We start from the raw sequence: 15,753 nt of genomic DNA, 5'->3' as shown, positions 1-15,753 counted from the left end.
CATGGAGCCTCCTCCCGCAACAATTTTAGATCTTGGCTCACAGGTCATCTTTGCAACACAGCATTCTCTGACTTCCTCACAATACTCCCTATCCCTTTCTCCTGTTTTCTTTTTGGTTGCATCTGTCACCATTGACCACACTAAAACTTACTTATTTTGTCATTGTCTCTGTAAGATATTTTAAGCTCCACAAAGGCAGCTTTTTATTCTTATAAGGTAAATGTAGCTAAGGCTGAAAGATTATATGACTTGTCAGATTTGCTTAGCTCATAGAAGGGAAGGTACTAGTGATCAGGTCTCTGGCTTCTCAAACAATGCATATTGCTTTTCCATCCTATTATTGTTAAGCCAATGATCACTTATTTTTGCCATAAATATATGAGAGTTAGAATCTATATTCACCTTAAGTGAATATATACCTTTCTACATAATATAAAATATGACCATGGATAACCAAGTACACACATATTTAAAGTACGCCAAAATAGAAATATTCCTACTCTAATAATCTAAAGCCATTTTTGTCCACGTGTCACACAACTTCCAAATCTTGAAAATAATGGTTAATTATAACTCTTTTCTTGGATCTCTTAAGCAACCTTAATTTTTTGTGTGGAAAAAAAACCCTTTATACAGAGGGAAAAAGAGAAATGCTCTAATATTAGATTATAAACTCCTCAAGGGTAAAGTCTGTGATTTTCTCTTTAATCTCCAATAATCAACGTATAGTAGACATTGTAAGTAATAAGTAATAAATTTACAAATGCTTATTACTGATATAAGATTATGTGTTTACTTTGTTTTCAGAATCATTTGTGTTTTTCCCTGGTAGTTCATTTCTCATTAAGGTAGTAAACAAATCTGTAGTTTTGATCATTTGCAATGTTATTTCCTTTGTAGTTTTAGTTATTGATGTTTCTGGAGGATTTAAATTAATGTTCTGTCTTCAGGAGCCCAGACATCCAAATGAGCCTAGTGAACATTACCATATAATTATATGTTTAGAATCACAAATACAAGTGATTGGGTTTTTCTCTTTGCCTCTGGAGATCTTGATATCAATAGACCCCATCCTCATATGTTCTCTTCTTTTAATGGACTTAACTATTTCTTCAATATGATTTTACCTCAATAATAAGATAAAAATACTGTATATGAGAAAAAAAAATAATGACATAACTACTTACATTTATATTTTTTCCTCACCTGTTGAGTTCTCAGCCATAATCCAACAATAAGGGCTTTCTGTCTTTTATTAGCCTTTCAGGATTCATTTGTAAAGTCATTGGGACATTTGGTCATCTATTACTTTGAGACATCTTTGTAGCTTTGATTCTATATTATAAAAGCCATCTGAATGATGAAGTTATTTCCCAATAAGGACTCTAAGTTATTGATTTATCATAATATAAAAGATATTATAAACTACATTTGTATATTTCTATGTATTAGTTGAAACATATTTTTCCCCTGCAAGGTCTTTCACTTGAGTTAGGCCAGCTAACTGACATATTGCTCATTAATCATACATATTAACTAGAGTAGTCAAAGCTTTAAAATCCAACGTACCATTCTGTCCACAGGGACTAGTTCTTGTTTTCTAAATGTGATGACATACGCTTCAGACACTGCTAATTAGGTCTTTCCCTTGAAAATTCATCCTGACATGTTTCAAGAACATCTTTTCCCCTTGAGTACTAGTTCATTAAATTATTAATATCCTTGTATAAGTCTTCCAGGATTACTTACACAATGCAGCTTTCTCTATTTTAAAGCCACAGTTCACAGTGAAAGATAAAATAGATCTCACATTCTTATATATCTTCTTTTCCAGTCTAAAGCAATGGGTTGGTAAATATCAGAGAATAATAGATCTTATATTCAGTAACATAAAATGTTAATGGAAGGTAAAAAATGTTTTGTGCATGTAAATGGAAGTGTGTATTAGGGTTCCCCAGAGAAATAGAACCAACAGTGTATGTATACATAGAGTTTTTTTAAGGAATAGGCTCACACAGTTACAGAGGCTTAGTAAATACAAAATCTGTGGAGTTGGCAGGCAGACTGCCGAGGGCAGCCTGCTGATAGAATTCCTTCTTGCCAGGGGGAGGCTATTCTTTGTTCTATTCAGACCTTATACTGATTAGACAAGTCTCACATTATGGAGGACAGTCTGCTTTATTCAAAGTCCACTGATTTAAATGTTAATCTCACCAGAAAACAAAACAGAACAAAACACATTTGCAAAAACACCCAGAATAATGTTTGACCAAACATGTTGGTACCATGGCCCAGTCAGTAAACATCATAAGATGATATACAGATAATCAACATCTGATTATCTGCATAAATGGAAGGAGGTATTACCATAAGCAACCTAAGTCAGATAACCTAAATCAGTTCTGTTGAGCCCCTGTATTAAATGATGACTTTATAGTGATTTTACCTTCCTGCCTATTATCTACATAGACAGGTACCTAGATCAACCTCTATTATATGACTTTTTTAAGACAAAACTTCCAGTAGCTTCTCATCATAATCAAAATAAGAAAATTTAGAACCCTCATCATAATCTATAAGGTCCAGCATAATCTGGCCTGCCTACTACCCACCCATAGGCTTGCTCTTCTCTAGCTACCTGTGTTTCTTGCTCTTCCTTGAACAAGCCATACTCAGGGCTTGCTTTCTGCTGTTCCCTCTACTGAATGCCCTTTCTCAGGCTTTACATGGCTCACAGACTTACTTGGTTCAAGTGTCCAATTTTTCTATCCAAAACTGCACATCTCCCTTATATAAACTTATATTGTTCACCCTGCTTTTTAAAATAATTCTTATTGCTATCCAAATTTCTTATCTCTATTTGTTTAATTGTCAGATATGCAGTAAGTATAACATAGTGGTAATGATCAGAAATCATATAGCCAAGTTGCCTGGATTCCCAACTTTGCTGCTTACTAACCATGTGCTCGTAGGCAAGTTGCTTGGCACTTGGTTACCTCATCTGTAAAAAGCAGAGATACCTCAAAGGTATTCTGAAGACTTAATGAATAAATAGATGTAAATTGCTTAGAATGGTGTTTGGCACAGAGTAAGGACCATCGATTATCTATTACTATTATTGTTCCCAATTAAAGGACAAGATTTAAGATATTTCCAGAGTATAGAAAGGGTCTGACTGTATTAGGGGCTCAGTAAATGTTTGTTGAATGAGTGAATGAGTGAATGAATAAATCTGGGCATGTGCTGCTTGAGATTGGGAAAAAGTGTCCTACAAAGACACAGTGAAGAGGTGGCAGATGAACAAATGAAGAGTTTAAAATTTGTAACAAGTTTTATGTGGTTGAGAAGGCTGAATTGGGTAGGTTTTATGTATGAATCCATATGTATGCGGGCATACATGTATGTATTACTACATCTAGGCAGGATGCTAGGAACAACATGTAGCTGGGATTTCTGCCTGTAGGATAATTCCCTAAAGGGGATGGAAAAATCAAAGAAGAACATAAAATAATTCAGCAAGAGCTGAATTATTCACCAGAGCTGCCAGGACCAAGTGGGACACTGGCTTTCCTAGGAAATCCTAATCTTTTGCTGGGAGTTGGAGCTGAAGGAGAAAGAAACTGTCTGGAGTATGACTTCTACCCAGTCACAGTTTCAAGTGACATTGGATGTAAAGTTTACAGAATGCTAAGTAGTGTTCAAATCAAGAAAAAATGTACCCAGCATTGGTATAATGGCAAGCGTTCAGTGTTTGAAAGTCATCAGTACATTTCCCAATACTTGGATCAATCAAGAATCAAGCAAAAAAACAAAAAAGGACTGACGGGCTGGGAAATGCTTTCTGAACACACTTGATCAAAAGGTTGGTGATAAGAATCAGAGAAGAAAAGGATCAAAGAAGTTACACACATCTGTGTCAGTGCAGAAGCATCCCGGACAAGCCATCCCTACTTGAGAAGACATTTTAGAGTTTGATGCCCCATCTTGTTGCTAAGGGTATACTGACAGCTTCTTCCCTACATTTCAGCCCCATTATGGTAACCTTACCTCTACCTCTCTCTGAAGAGAAGACTGACAAGAGTTAGTATGAGGTAGCACATGATCAGTATGGAGGGAATTTAATCCTCACTCCCACACCCTGTACTCCTAAATTCACTCATAACCAAATAAACAAGTCTATCCAAATAATTGTTGCAAGTAACTGTCCCTCCTCTTCTACATTGAAGACAAGATTTAGGTCTTAGTCACCCAGATAGTTTCCCCTTGCACAGTATGTAAAAGATAGTACCTTTTTCTTAAACAAATTTACACAGCTTTTCTGTTGGGACTTGATTCTGAAGTCAGCATTTAAATATCCAAATGCAATCTGACCTATTAAATTCAAATTGATGCATTGAGGATTATGCCCTGAAAACTCTCTTTCAAAATCAGGTAACCTGTATAGTTCATCTTAGGGATCCTCCGGAATTCTCTTTCTTTACCAGGCAGTTATTGGATAGCTGCAAAACATATTTCTGTGAATTTATTTGGTGCTGGTTAATCAATCCCTACACATTGAAAATGCAGTTCTAAAAGTTCACCCTTGAGGCTACATTTCATCTTTTAAAGTAGGCAGCTCAAAATGCTGAAATTATACCCTTTATAACTATGTTAATTGAAATCAAGATATAAAATGTTATTAATGATTTCTTTGTCCCAGTGCCAGTCAGTGAGTCTGTGTTCAGACTGTGACTTCTCTGACCACATTGTTTTCATTTTCATATTTCTGTGAAAATAGGACAATTTACGTGCATTATTTTTTCCTCTATGTATTGATTTCATCTATCCTAAATCAGAAATATAACAGTTCCTCTAACAAAGGTGAAAAGATAAAATTCGGCATTCACAAGGCATTCTGAAAGTGCTTAGAGATGTGGAAGGCCAGTGGATCATCCTGAGACAAAGAAGGCAGTGTAGAAGGCCTGATTCCTCTTTTTCTAGTCCATGAGCATGCCTGCTGTAAATTTCCAGCTAGGGAGGAAAAGAACATCTCACAGTGCGCTTCCAGCATCCACCCTCTTATTGTGGCATAAAGAGGTGAAAATATATTCACAGCATGTTCAGGAAATTGTTTGGTCATACCCTACTGCTGTCCCACCCATGATACCAAAATGAATCAAGTGCCTTGGCAGAGATTGACAATGGCAGGCATAGAAAACAGAGCCAGAAATTGAGACTGAAAGAGTTGGTGGTTTGGCAGGGCAATCAGGAGACCTCAGATAAATCCTAACGGAAGGTTATGGACAGCATGTTGGAAGGTCTGCAGAAGTCAGAGTAGATTCTGAGGCGAGGGCAAACAGAAATCAGGAGAGCAGGTGAGACCTCCAGAACCCAAATTCCAAAGGACAAAGTGATAAGCAACTGGGACTTTTAAAAAACTGCCTTGGTTATGAGAAAATAAGAGAACCTCAACAATTACAGCAGCAAAGTAACCTAAATTGTGAATGATCAGAATATCTACCAAGTAAACCTTGAGATTATGGGTTTTAAGATCAGATATACTTGTCTTAAATTTTGGTTCCACCAGTTAAGAAGAGAGTGATTTGGAGCTTGATGTTTAACCTTTCTTTCTTTATAAAGTGGGAATAGTACCAACCACCCACAGTAGTTTTGAAAAGACTAAGCAAAATCATGTTAAGTCATTGCTTAGCACTCTATGCCAGGACCATAGCAAGCACTTAATAAATAGTAACCATTTTATTTTTTTAAAATAGATTTTATTTATCCATGACACACACACACACACACAGATGCAGAGACACAGACAGAGGGAGAAGCAGGCTCCATGCAGGGAGTCTGACATGGGACTCGATCCTAGGTCTCCAGAATCATGCCCTGGGCTTAAGGTGGCGCTAAACCACTGAGCCACCCGGGCTGCCCAATGGTAGCCATTTTAATAATTATAAGTCATAGACTCTTCTTATGTTTTTGTGGTACAACATGGATAGCTCAGGGCACGGGGGGAAAAGTTGATTGTTGGTACACCAATAAGAAGGAGTTAAGAGGTCAGACCTTGACTGTACTTATCTTCATGACCAAATTAGTAACAACATAATAACTTAATAGGAATACTAAAGAGTGACTGTAGACATTACTGACTACAGACCACTTGGCTCAGTCCAATGCTTTGATGAAGTGTTATCATTTTTTCAGATTATCACTTATTCAATTGTAGCTGAGGAGGTTTACATAATATTGTCATATTTCTGACTTGTTTTGAAAAGCCACGGTGGTTACTCAAAGTCTGTACAAGGAAAAGAAAGGAAAGGGACAGAAAGATGGGGAAATTGTGGAATGATTTAGAAATTTTGGGATCCCACCCTAAATGAGGAAGGCAGTATTCAGATTGGCATCACACTATGGATTCATCTTTCCTTAACTCTAAACCTATTTCAAATCGTTTGTCCATGCTGAATTAAATCCTCTTCCCATGTCCTTACATGAGCCACTTGCCTGATCCCTGAAATAATGAGACCTTTATGACTAGAGTCATTGCTGTCATAGATGTATTTTTAAATATCTGTTAAGAAATAAAATGAATTTAAGATATTATGCATTACTTACATAAGTATTCCATTCTCATTTTTTTTTCACATATCATTGACTTCAAAATGTGGTAACTTTTTACATTGGTCATAAATCTTATTTCCGCTCACAATGTAAAAAGAGAAAACTAAACTTCCCAAATAGTCTGTAATGTTTTCCTGTGTAATTAACACCTCATTCACAGTTGTGGGTGCCAGTCAAGGCCCTGTCTCCTCTTCCTTGACATTTCCTTGATACCTTGGTCAGGCGAGCTGATGCCTAAGAGTGTGCTAAATACACACATGGGAACAGGGAAATATTTGAGAGGAGCCAGCTGTATTAGCAAGATCTGGCAATTTAGAGAGACTACTTTCACATGTGTCTCCTCTGTGGGCTTGGAGTCTGCATGCCATCCTTTATTTAAGTCCGATTACTACTATAATCTTTTCTTCATCATCATCCTCAGCAGCAGCAAAAACCATCTGTCAGATAAGTACCAGTAGTCCATTATTTGCATTCTTTCTCTTCTTAATGCTCCTGCAGGGCCAAGTGTTTATAAATCAAGTGACTAATTTAAGATACACGTGCTCTCATACTGCAAGTCATCCTGGAAGCACGGTTATTTTTAACTGTTGAAAATTTGTAGATGTCATTTATTTAAGTAGCCTTGTGAGGTTTTGTTGTGGTGGTGGTTTTGCTTTTTTGGGTTTTTTGTTTTTTTGTCTTCCTGACAATGGTGACCCTCTGCGGCCTTGCACACAGCAAATACAGGTGGCTGAAGACATAGATAATTGAAGTAAAATCATTCTGTTGTTGAAATACCCTGGTTTCATTTTTTTAAAAATTTACTGTAACAGACATTCAGAAAAATGTGTCAGAAGGATATACATCTTGATTATTTTTCAAATATTGAGCTCATCCATGTCACCAGCACACTAGTTCAACAGATCAGCCTCACTGACACAATAAAATCTCTATGGTGCCCTCAGTAACTCCTGGCTCCCACGGTGGTAACTGGTAAATAACTTCTAACAGTAGGGACTCACTCTGCCTAAGTTTATTCCTTTTATAAATTGATGAACAATGTTTGCAAGAGTCACTCATATTGTTGCACATAATTGTAATCCATTCATTGTTGTTGTTATATCACATGTTCCATTGTATGAGTACCCCACAATTTGTTTCTTATATTTCTATGTTTCACGGGCACCTTGATTGTTATTTTGGATGAAAAAAATGCCTTATACATAGTTAAGAGTTGGTTATACTTTTTAATTCATGCACAATCCATATTTCAGTTTTTCTTGAAATATCATCAAGCATTTTTAAATGAAAAAAAGTGGAGAATCAGGCAGAGGATGGTAAAAGAGCAGGATGAGAAGTAACTAATGTTATTACCACTATGTATTGGACGTCATGTCATGAGTATTGCTGTTGGTTTTAATTGTGGAAAAAATATGTATTACATAAAATTTGCCATCTTAATCATTTTCAAGTATACAACAGTTTGGTAGTGCTAAATATATTCATGTGGTGAAAAAGATCTCCAGAATTTTTTTGTCTTGCAAACTAAAACTCTATACCCATTAAACAGCAACTCCCTTCTTTCCTCTTTCCCTAGACCCTGGTAATCACCATTCTACTTTCTGTTTCTATAAATTTGACTACTCTAGATACTTCATAATAAGTAATGCATACAGTAATCATATGGCATTTTCATTTAGTGACTTATTTCACTGTGCTTATTTAATTAGCATAATATCAAGTTACATCCATGTTGTAGCCTATGTCAGAATTTCCTTCCTTTTTAAGACTAAGACTCCATCATATATATATATATATATATATGTAATATATATATGTATATATACATGGTGTGTGTATATATATATATACACATATATACATATATATATACACACACATATATACACATATATACCACATTTTGTTTACTCATTCATCTGTCAGTGGACATTTGAATTGGTTCCACCTCATGGCTATCCTGGATAGTGCTGCTATGAACACGGATGTACAAATTCAAGAGCCTGTACTCAGTTCTTTGCCCAGACGTGGGATTTCTAGATCATATGGTAATTATAATTTTTGAAGAATCTGCATAGTGTTTTCCATAGCAGTTACAATATTTTACAATCTCACCAAGAGTGAATAAGTGTTCCAATTTTTCCACATCCTTGCCAACACTTATTTTCTGTTTTTTGAAAGAAAGCCATCCTAATGGGTGTATATGGTAGGAATTTACATGTGATCCTTTTTTTAATGCTTAGCAGACATGTTGCAAAATATAAATATCAATTTTACAGCAATGAAATCCTGATCCAAAATATTTCCATAAAAGAAAAAGCCAGGTCTCCAGTCCAGGTGTTCTTGAACTTGACAATGGGTTTTTTTTTTTTTCTCAAAGTTCCATATAATCACAAACCCAATTGGGCTTTCTTGTTCTAAGCTACAAGATTTGCAAGATATTAGGGGCTCTACATGATTGCCTGACTTCAAATATGAATAAGAGCTTGAGGCTTAGAGTAGAGACTCTCAAAGTGTGCTCTTTAGGCCAGCAGCATCAGCATTATAAACAACCTGTTAGAAATGCAAATTCTCAGGCATTACCCAAAAGACCTAGTGAATCAAAAACTCTGGAAATAGGGATACAAATCTTTGGGTCTTTTTTTTTAAGTATAGTTGATATACAGTATTATAGTAGTTTCAGGTATGCAGCATAGTGATTCAGCATTTATATACATTACAAATACAAAATAATCAACACTATAAGCCTAATTACCCTCTGTTATCGTATAAAATTATTACAATAGTATCAAGTTTCTTCACCTATTTCACTCGTTTTCCCACTCTTCCCCTCTGGTAACAACCAGTTTGTTTTCTGTATTTCAGAGTATGTTTTCTGTTTTGTTTTGTTTGTTCATTTATTTTGTTTTCTAAATTCTACATATCAGTGAAATCATATGGTATTTGTCTTTCTCCGTCTGACTTATTTTACTTAGCATAATACCCTCTAAGTCCGTTCACGTCCTTGCAGATGGCAAGATTTCATTCTTCTTTATGGCTAAGTAACATTTCTGTGTGTGTGTGTGTGTGTGTGTGTGTGTGTGTGTGTGTGTGTAACATCTTCTTTATTTGTTCGTCTATTGGTGGACACTTGGGTTGCTTCCATATCTTGGCTATTGTGAATAATGCGGCAACATAGAGGTGCATATATCTCTCCAAATTGGTGTTTTCTTTTTCTTTAGTAAAGGTAATGGAACCAGCGCAGTAGTTCTATTTTTACGTTTTTGAGGAACCTCGAAACTGTCTTTCACAGGGGCTGCACCAGTTTCCATTTCTACCAACAGTACCCGAGGGTTCCATTTTCCTTACATATTGATCTGTTTTAACCAGCCCTCCTGATGATGCTGATGCACACTCAGGTTTGAGCACCCTGGGGCTTAAATCATTAGATAGATATCTGATCTGCTATCTAATAACTTTTACACTATTTCCAAACAGGAAACTTACATGTTGAGCACTTTGAGGTTTCCAGGGTAATCTGATATGGTAAATCCATTTTGTACATTATACTCCAGTTTTCAGAAAAGTGTTGGCTTAGCCTAATTGTGATTATGCTGGAACAGTATTTCCTCATCCATTTGGAGATTCAGCCAGACTCCAATTTATCAGAATTGCTTATGAACAAATGGCCAACTGGGAGCAGGCATCCTAACCAGGAAGGCCACTGCAGCTCAGCATTTGTCTTTATCTGTCAGGATTTTCATCCCCACCCTCCCCTAACTCTCTGCTTTTTGTCTCACTTTATGGCAGGTCTTGAGTAAGCCCTGCAGTGAAGGCACTGAAATAAGAGGCGATAGAAGTGGGGACAAACATGGTTAAGCCGTTCTTCCCACCCATCACCCCCACCAGCAACAGCACTAGCCCCTGGCCCCAGTCGTCCCCACACAATTCCCTAGAGCCCTGTAAGGAAAAGAACAGGGATTCATAGATTACATTTTGCTTAGAAAAACCAGAGGGATCTGATTTTAGTCCTAGGATGAGAGTTGTGCTTTATACCTGCTGTCTTGGCATATGTTATGAATAATACATATCTAAGTAATAAATAGATAAAATATTCCCCGAATTATCCTGGCTTAAGTAATAAAATTCACACTACCAAAAATCTACATTATATCTTAGGCAGGCTGTTGCCTGTACCTAATGCTTTTAAATGAAAAAAACAAAAGATGGCTTGGAGGAACAAGAGATTGTGAGACTGTTCTGTGCAGTGGGAGGCCTTAAATGGGAGTAAAGAGGACAAAGGAGTTCATTGGCAGAGCTCCCTGGAGAGAAGGAAGAAGATGCCTGGGAGTCGGCCCACAATGTCTATCAATACAGTGGTTGAGACCACTCCCAAACATCATCTTTTGGAGCTTCCACTATGAAAGTGGTGGAGTTTCCACCAGAAACCATGTTTCTTATCTATTTACCCTCCTGTTCTGTCCTGTCAGAACCCCTTATTAATCACTGAAACTTAACACTTAAGCTAAAGTCCTAAGTCCAAATATATTTAAGGCATATGTGGCTGTGTGGCTAAGAAAATACGGACTGTGTTTGCTTTGTAAAGAAAACCTTTAAAAAGTATACAAATCAGTATCAGAGTGTAACTAGGAACTCAAGCCTACAAATGACATCTGAGCTGAAACTATGTACCATCTGAAGTTATCTGCTGCATACAGTATGTTCCAGTAACTTAACAGCCCTAAAAAATATTTGACCCGTATATCCACCCTCAGGCAGGATGCATAAATGAAAGTAGCATTCCTCGGCACTCCTCCAGCATACACATCAGTGTATGCACTTTGACAATTGCAAGGCTGACTTAAATGATCACGTAAATCAGCAGTGATAGGCAAGAGTTTGGATGCTTGCCCATACCATACTGAATCATAAATGTTTTTACTCCTCATCCTAAAACATGCCAATATTATATTACAATATCTGACATTTGGTTTGCCTTAACCATTAACTCTGTGATAAAAGTTGATCAATAATCAGCCTCATTTTCCCCACTTCTGCCCAGATCAATATACATGTCTCCTTTAAAGAAAGGAGAATGCATACAGAAAGTTGATCCTACGGTTTTAACTTACCTCAACCTAAAAGAAAGAACCAATCACCCACTTCGATGCCATTGATTTTGTTTCTTTGTGCTCTTGTGAATAAATAAATTACAGGGCTTCCACTTTCTAAGTAAACTTTTCATCATTGATTAGTCCTCAGGGTCTAATTGACTTACATTTACTAAAAGACCCAATATATTGATTTTCAGAATGTGTAAACTACAAGACCAGAAAATGATATACATGTGTATAACTTTTATTAAGTATACAGACTATTAAATTATATATTCATTCCAGTGTTATAATTCCCCAAAGGAACTCCCAGGTTCAGATCTCTGAAACAGAAAATACATGAAAAGACCACTAATTATAGCTCTGTTTTTAATAAAGTTTTTAAAAAAATTGTTCTTTAGGTGTTAGCTATGATTGTTTCTAAGAACAGCCGCTGTGTTTATATGAACTCTTGATGATGTGCATTTTACTTACCTTCAATAACAGTGCAAACATTTCCCATCCAATTACAGTGTGGTATGTGCTTACTTATCTCCCAAAGTTTACTTCACTGGTTTAACTGGCATTAGACTTTCTACCCCACTCCAAGCCTAGACAAAAACCAGAGAGAAGAGCTTACTTTGACAATTTCAGAGCAAGAAAATTAGTAAATGAAATGGGCTTTTCTGTGTTTATGTTTATGGTTGTCCCCGCAAAAAATATTAAAAGATGAAACCAGTACTTTTACTCTGTCAATAGCAATAAGTCTTAATGTGTATGAATATACTACCAATATGATATAATAAAATAATTAGTAACAATGAATTAGTGTGACCATATTTATAAAATATCCACAGAGGGGCACCTGGGTGGCTCAGTTGCTTAAGCATTAAGTCAGCTTAAGCTGACTCTTGATTTCAGCTCAGGTCATGATCTCAGGGTCATAAGATCAAGTTGTGCATCAGGCTCCATGCAGGCCTGGAGCTAGCTTCAGATTCTCTCTCAATCCCCTCCCCCTGCCCTCCCCGCCTCGCCCCCAGCTCACATACTCTCTAAAAAAATAAAAACTGAAAATAAAACATGCTCAGAAATGCTTGTCATTCAAAATGTATGCTTTCAATACCTAAGCTTACATCATTCTTTTAGAAAAGGAAAAAAATCCAAGTTAATTTATAAAAAATAACTAACTGCCCTTTAAGTGGTATTAGATACATAGTCACCTAGAGCTGTTGGTACAATCTTATTTTTCTAACTCTTGCAATTGGAATTTAGCTAGTGGTGAACTTGGGAAAGCTAATTCAATTATGATAATGAAGATGAATAAGCAAGGGGTATTTATTTAGTTTATGTAAAAAAAAATAGCTTAACCGTCCAAAGGGAAGAAAAGAGCTAGTTGATGTGCTTTATATAACACATAGGATTATAGTATGGCTTAAGGTAGTGCTTTTCATACCTTAGTGAGCATAAGAGTGACCTGAAATGGTTTTAAAATGCAGATTCATGACTTCCTTCTCCAGAGATACTAAACCAGTTAAGTGTAGGACGGAACTCCAGAATATACATTTGTAACATCCAATCGCACCCTCAGGTGACTCTTATGAAATTACAATTCAGACCATTTTTTGAGAAACGTCAGTTTAAGATGACAAATGCAGGTTTTATTGCATCCAAAACCACAGTATTGACAGTATTGTCAGATAAAATGCCAGTCTTAGACCATCTTTCAGATACTTTTTATTACTTGACTACAGTATCAAAGTAGATAGCATTTAAAGGACTGCTAATAAGTTAAGGTTTATTCATTCCAAGCACTATTTTTCTCCTGTTGGTCATTAAAATTTGGTCAATAGCTTTTAGATTTCATTGATGTTTAAAGGTCAAGTAGGCTTCAAATTATTTTTTATTTTTACTATCTTGAAAATTGCTGTTTAGTATTGTTTCATCTAAAAATAAAAAGGCATCACAGTATTTATTGTCTGTTTCTCTTTGGTTTCCAGGGAAGACGAGGAAAAACAGGTCCTCCAGGAAAACCAGGCCCCCCGGGACCACCTGTGAGTAAACAGTAGGATGACTGCTCTTTAGGAGAGCCCCTCTTTCTTTCTGTGTATTTATCTACAGATTATATTACTCTTCTGTAGCTAATTTACATCTTTCTACTGTTTAAAATGGTTATACTCCTGGGACACATAGGTGACTCAGTTGGTTAATCATCTGACTCTTGTCCCCTCAGGTCATGATCTCAGGGTGGTGAGATCGAACCCATGTTGGGCTTTGTGCTAGGCATGGAGTCTGCTTGAGATTCTCTCTCTCCCTTCCTCTCTGCTCCTCCCCCCATTAGCTTGAACTCTCTCTCCCTCACTCTGTCCCAAATAAGTAAATAGATCTTTAAAAAATAAAAATAAAATAACATGGTTATGCTCCCTACACCTCCCACCACCACACAAACCACAAGGTAAGGGAGGCTAGCGGCTGTCCGCACATCTTGCCAACTTCTTTATTACATGGATGAGAGCAGCTGTACTGCCTGCATGAGCACCCTAAGCCAAGTCTCCAAGTCAGTGAATCCTGATCTGAACCTGCCTGGCTCCATCTCCTCAGTCTCTTAACATCCAGGCTGGTAGGAAGCTAGATATCTGGAGAAGCATAGCCACCTTTCTTGATATAACTGTTTTGTTAGTACAATTTTGTAGAATGCTATTGCTGAAGAGAGCTATAAAGATCTTCTAGCCAATTAGCTCATAGTTTTCTTTACCCCAAGCCTCTAGAAAATGTATCCCATTTCTTGTGGTTCTGCCAATTCTTCAACCCATTAGAGTTTGATTTGTGTCCAAGCTGCTCCACTGGCACTGTTCTGTCCATGGTCACCAGTAATCTCTGAGGCGTCACATTCCCTGGGTGCGTATCAGGCTTCATCTGATTTCACTGCTATACAGGAATTAACACTGGTGCCGGCTCTCTCCTCAAAACTCCCAGTTCTCTTGGTATAGTCACATTGATTTTTCTTTTCTCCTACCCCGGGGGCCAACCTTCTTTCTCTCCTCCATTAATAGTGTTTCCACCCCTCCTATCCACATGTTGCATGCATTAAGATGCCCAGTTTGTTTGTTTGTTTCATTTCAACCCAGACATTCCTCTTGTGTTCCATGCTCATACACTCCCACTGCCTTCTCACTGTCTCCACTTCATCTCCTACATATCACAAAAGTAGCCTGTTCCCACACTAAACTCTATAAATAATTCTGGATTTACTTCTTTCTTTCCCTCAGCATCCATATCCAAACAGTTCCTCAATCATGTCAATTCCACATCCCCATGGCTCAAAAATTCATTTCCTCCTCTCTTTCTTCATTGCCACTGCCTTCGTTTAGGCATCTGTCACTTTGTATCTGTATCTTAGTAGCCATCTCAGAGAAGGGCTCATTGCCTCTACCTTCTACAAGTGGACTAATATTTCTCAATGATAATTCAGACTGTGTAACTCTTTGGCTTGAAATTCTAAAAGCTTCCCTCTCCTTCAAAGTGAATTTTTACATCTTCTGCATGGCATTCTGGGCACTTCTTGGTTGGCCCTTCACCTCTCTTTGCCCATCCTCCTCTATGCCTTTACTTCATTTGTAACCTGTAGTGTAATCGTCCCCTACTATCTCAAAAATGCCATCCTTTGTGTAGGTTCTCCTGAAGGCCTAAGTAAGCTTTCCTCCATCTTATGACTCATCTCAACATCAGCTCTCCTACACAGCCTTCGTTAGTGCTCTTGGTGTGTGAGGTATCATCCTCCAGGATCCTTGTAGTAGTATACCTCCTGCGTTGATGTAGCACATGGAACATTATTTTATCTGTCTGCCTGCTGCACTGCAATTTTTTAGAACCTCTCTTTTATCACCATTGCCTACCGCAGTTTCTGTCATGCAGCTTGTGTTTATTAATTATGTAATTAAGAAGTAAACAAATGAATATATTTTGTAGATAAGAAAATGAAAACCAGAGAATTAGTGGCTTTTTAAAGACCAGAAATTCCCTTCACCACCACTAGAGGTCTCCAGACCTGATACTTTAGGAATTTCTTAGGATG

At 37.1% G+C, this 15,753-nt stretch overlaps 1 protein-coding gene across 2 annotated transcripts in view; it reads left to right on the top strand.

Annotated features, from left to right (window-relative positions):
- The window catches only part of COL19A1 (collagen type XIX alpha 1 chain), a 317,390-nt gene that overhangs the window by 195,028 nt on the left and 106,609 nt on the right, over window positions 1-15,753 (top strand). For both annotated transcript variants that reach the window (XR_005990424.1, XM_041772509.1), the window contains exon 17: window positions 13,679-13,732. Coding sequence is in view for 1 of the 2 variants with exons in the window: in XM_041772509.1 (XP_041628443.1) it covers window positions 13,679-13,732 (54 nt within the window). In the remaining variant the exon portion in view is untranslated. The remainder of the gene's footprint in view (window positions 1-13,678; window positions 13,733-15,753) is intronic.

The sequence above is a fragment of the Vulpes lagopus genome, chromosome 1, assembly GCF_018345385.1.
Source record: "Vulpes lagopus strain Blue_001 chromosome 1, ASM1834538v1, whole genome shotgun sequence".
Lineage (NCBI taxonomy): Eukaryota > Metazoa > Chordata > Mammalia > Carnivora > Canidae > Vulpes > Vulpes lagopus.
This window is presented reverse-complemented; position numbering and strand designations above follow the sequence as displayed.